This window comes from Miscanthus floridulus, chromosome 8 (genome assembly GCF_019320115.1).
Source record: "Miscanthus floridulus cultivar M001 chromosome 8, ASM1932011v1, whole genome shotgun sequence".
Classification (NCBI taxonomy): Eukaryota; Viridiplantae; Streptophyta; class Magnoliopsida; order Poales; family Poaceae; genus Miscanthus; species Miscanthus floridulus.
Genome location: NC_089587.1, coordinates 1,848,881 through 1,850,062, shown reverse-complemented (window position 1 = coordinate 1,850,062; position 1,182 = coordinate 1,848,881). Strand labels below are relative to the sequence as shown.

At 52.5% G+C, this 1,182-nt stretch overlaps 1 protein-coding gene across 1 annotated transcript; it reads left to right on the top strand.

The window, feature by feature from the left end:
- Window positions 1-222: 222 nt before the first annotated feature.
- Window positions 223-849, top strand: LOC136477420 (transcriptional regulator SUPERMAN-like). Its single transcript, XM_066475576.1, has one exon. The coding sequence runs from the start codon at window positions 223-225 to the stop codon at window positions 847-849; it is 627 nt and encodes a 208-aa protein (XP_066331673.1).
- Window positions 850-1,182: the final 333 nt, after the last annotated feature.

Here is a 1,182-nt window from a genome sequence, read left to right as displayed (position 1 = left end):
ATGGAGGTAGCGGGACATCGATCGGTGTACAAATAGCTAGCTAGCCAGCAACACCGTTTCGTTCCACTCATCACTACGCACCAGCAATACCGGCCATTACATACCACCTAGCAAAGCACTCCACCATGCATATTATCTCTTAGCTAGCTATACCTTCTGCTGGTTACATTGCAACCAAGAGAAGTACCCGTAGCAGAGCTAGATCTAGCAGTAGCAGCTAGCATGGATGAGAGGGAGAGCAGGAAGAAGCAGCTGCAGCAGGGCGCATCAAGCAGAGAGCAGCAGGCGGCAGCATCGTCGTCATGGAGCTACAGCAGCTGCAGCTTCACTTGTCCACTGCGATCCTACCCCTGCAGCTTCTGCAAGAGGGAGTTCAGGTCCGCGCAGGCACTCGGGGGCCACATGAATGTCCACAGGAGGGACAGGGCAAGGCTCAGGCACGGCTCACCTCCTCCTCCTCCTCCTCCTCCTCCACCACCACCACCACCGGCCAGGGCACCGCCGGCGATGATGATGATGATTCTTCCCAACCTCAACTATCCGCCACCACATCAGTACCATTGCCATCGCCCCACCACCAGCAGCAGCAGCAGCAAGAAGCTGCTTGATCATGATGGCTACAGTAAGCGCCCGTCGTCCATGGAGCTGGAGCTGGAGCTGGGGGTTGGAGTGGTGTGCAGCAACTGCAACACTGCTGCAGCCACTTCTACTACCCCTACGACTGCGCATGCTCCAGCAGGTGGTGGCCCGGAGGATGCTGACGGCGATCTCGACCTTGAGCTCAGGCTGGGTGTCTCTTCTTCATCCATCCATCACACACACGTATACGGCCGGGTGCATGATATGTAACCCAGGATGTATATGCGTGCTCAGTGCTCTGCCTGTGCAATGCATGTATGGATCGGAATCGAGCCATCCAAACTTCTAAATTAAATCCGAGCTGAGCCGGCCTATGTGTAAGTTGAAGTTGTGCTACCACAAGATAGAGATGAAGACACCAGTCTATCTCTATTAGTTCTCTACCTAGTAGTAATAGTAGCAGTAGATGATGCTTGCCTAGGATCAATTAGCCATATGTGTATGCATGTCTCTTTGATTCAGTTACATAGCTAGTCGATTGATCATGTGCTAACTTTATTATTAGGAAATTAAAATGTTGTGGCTTGGCTTCACATGTCTATC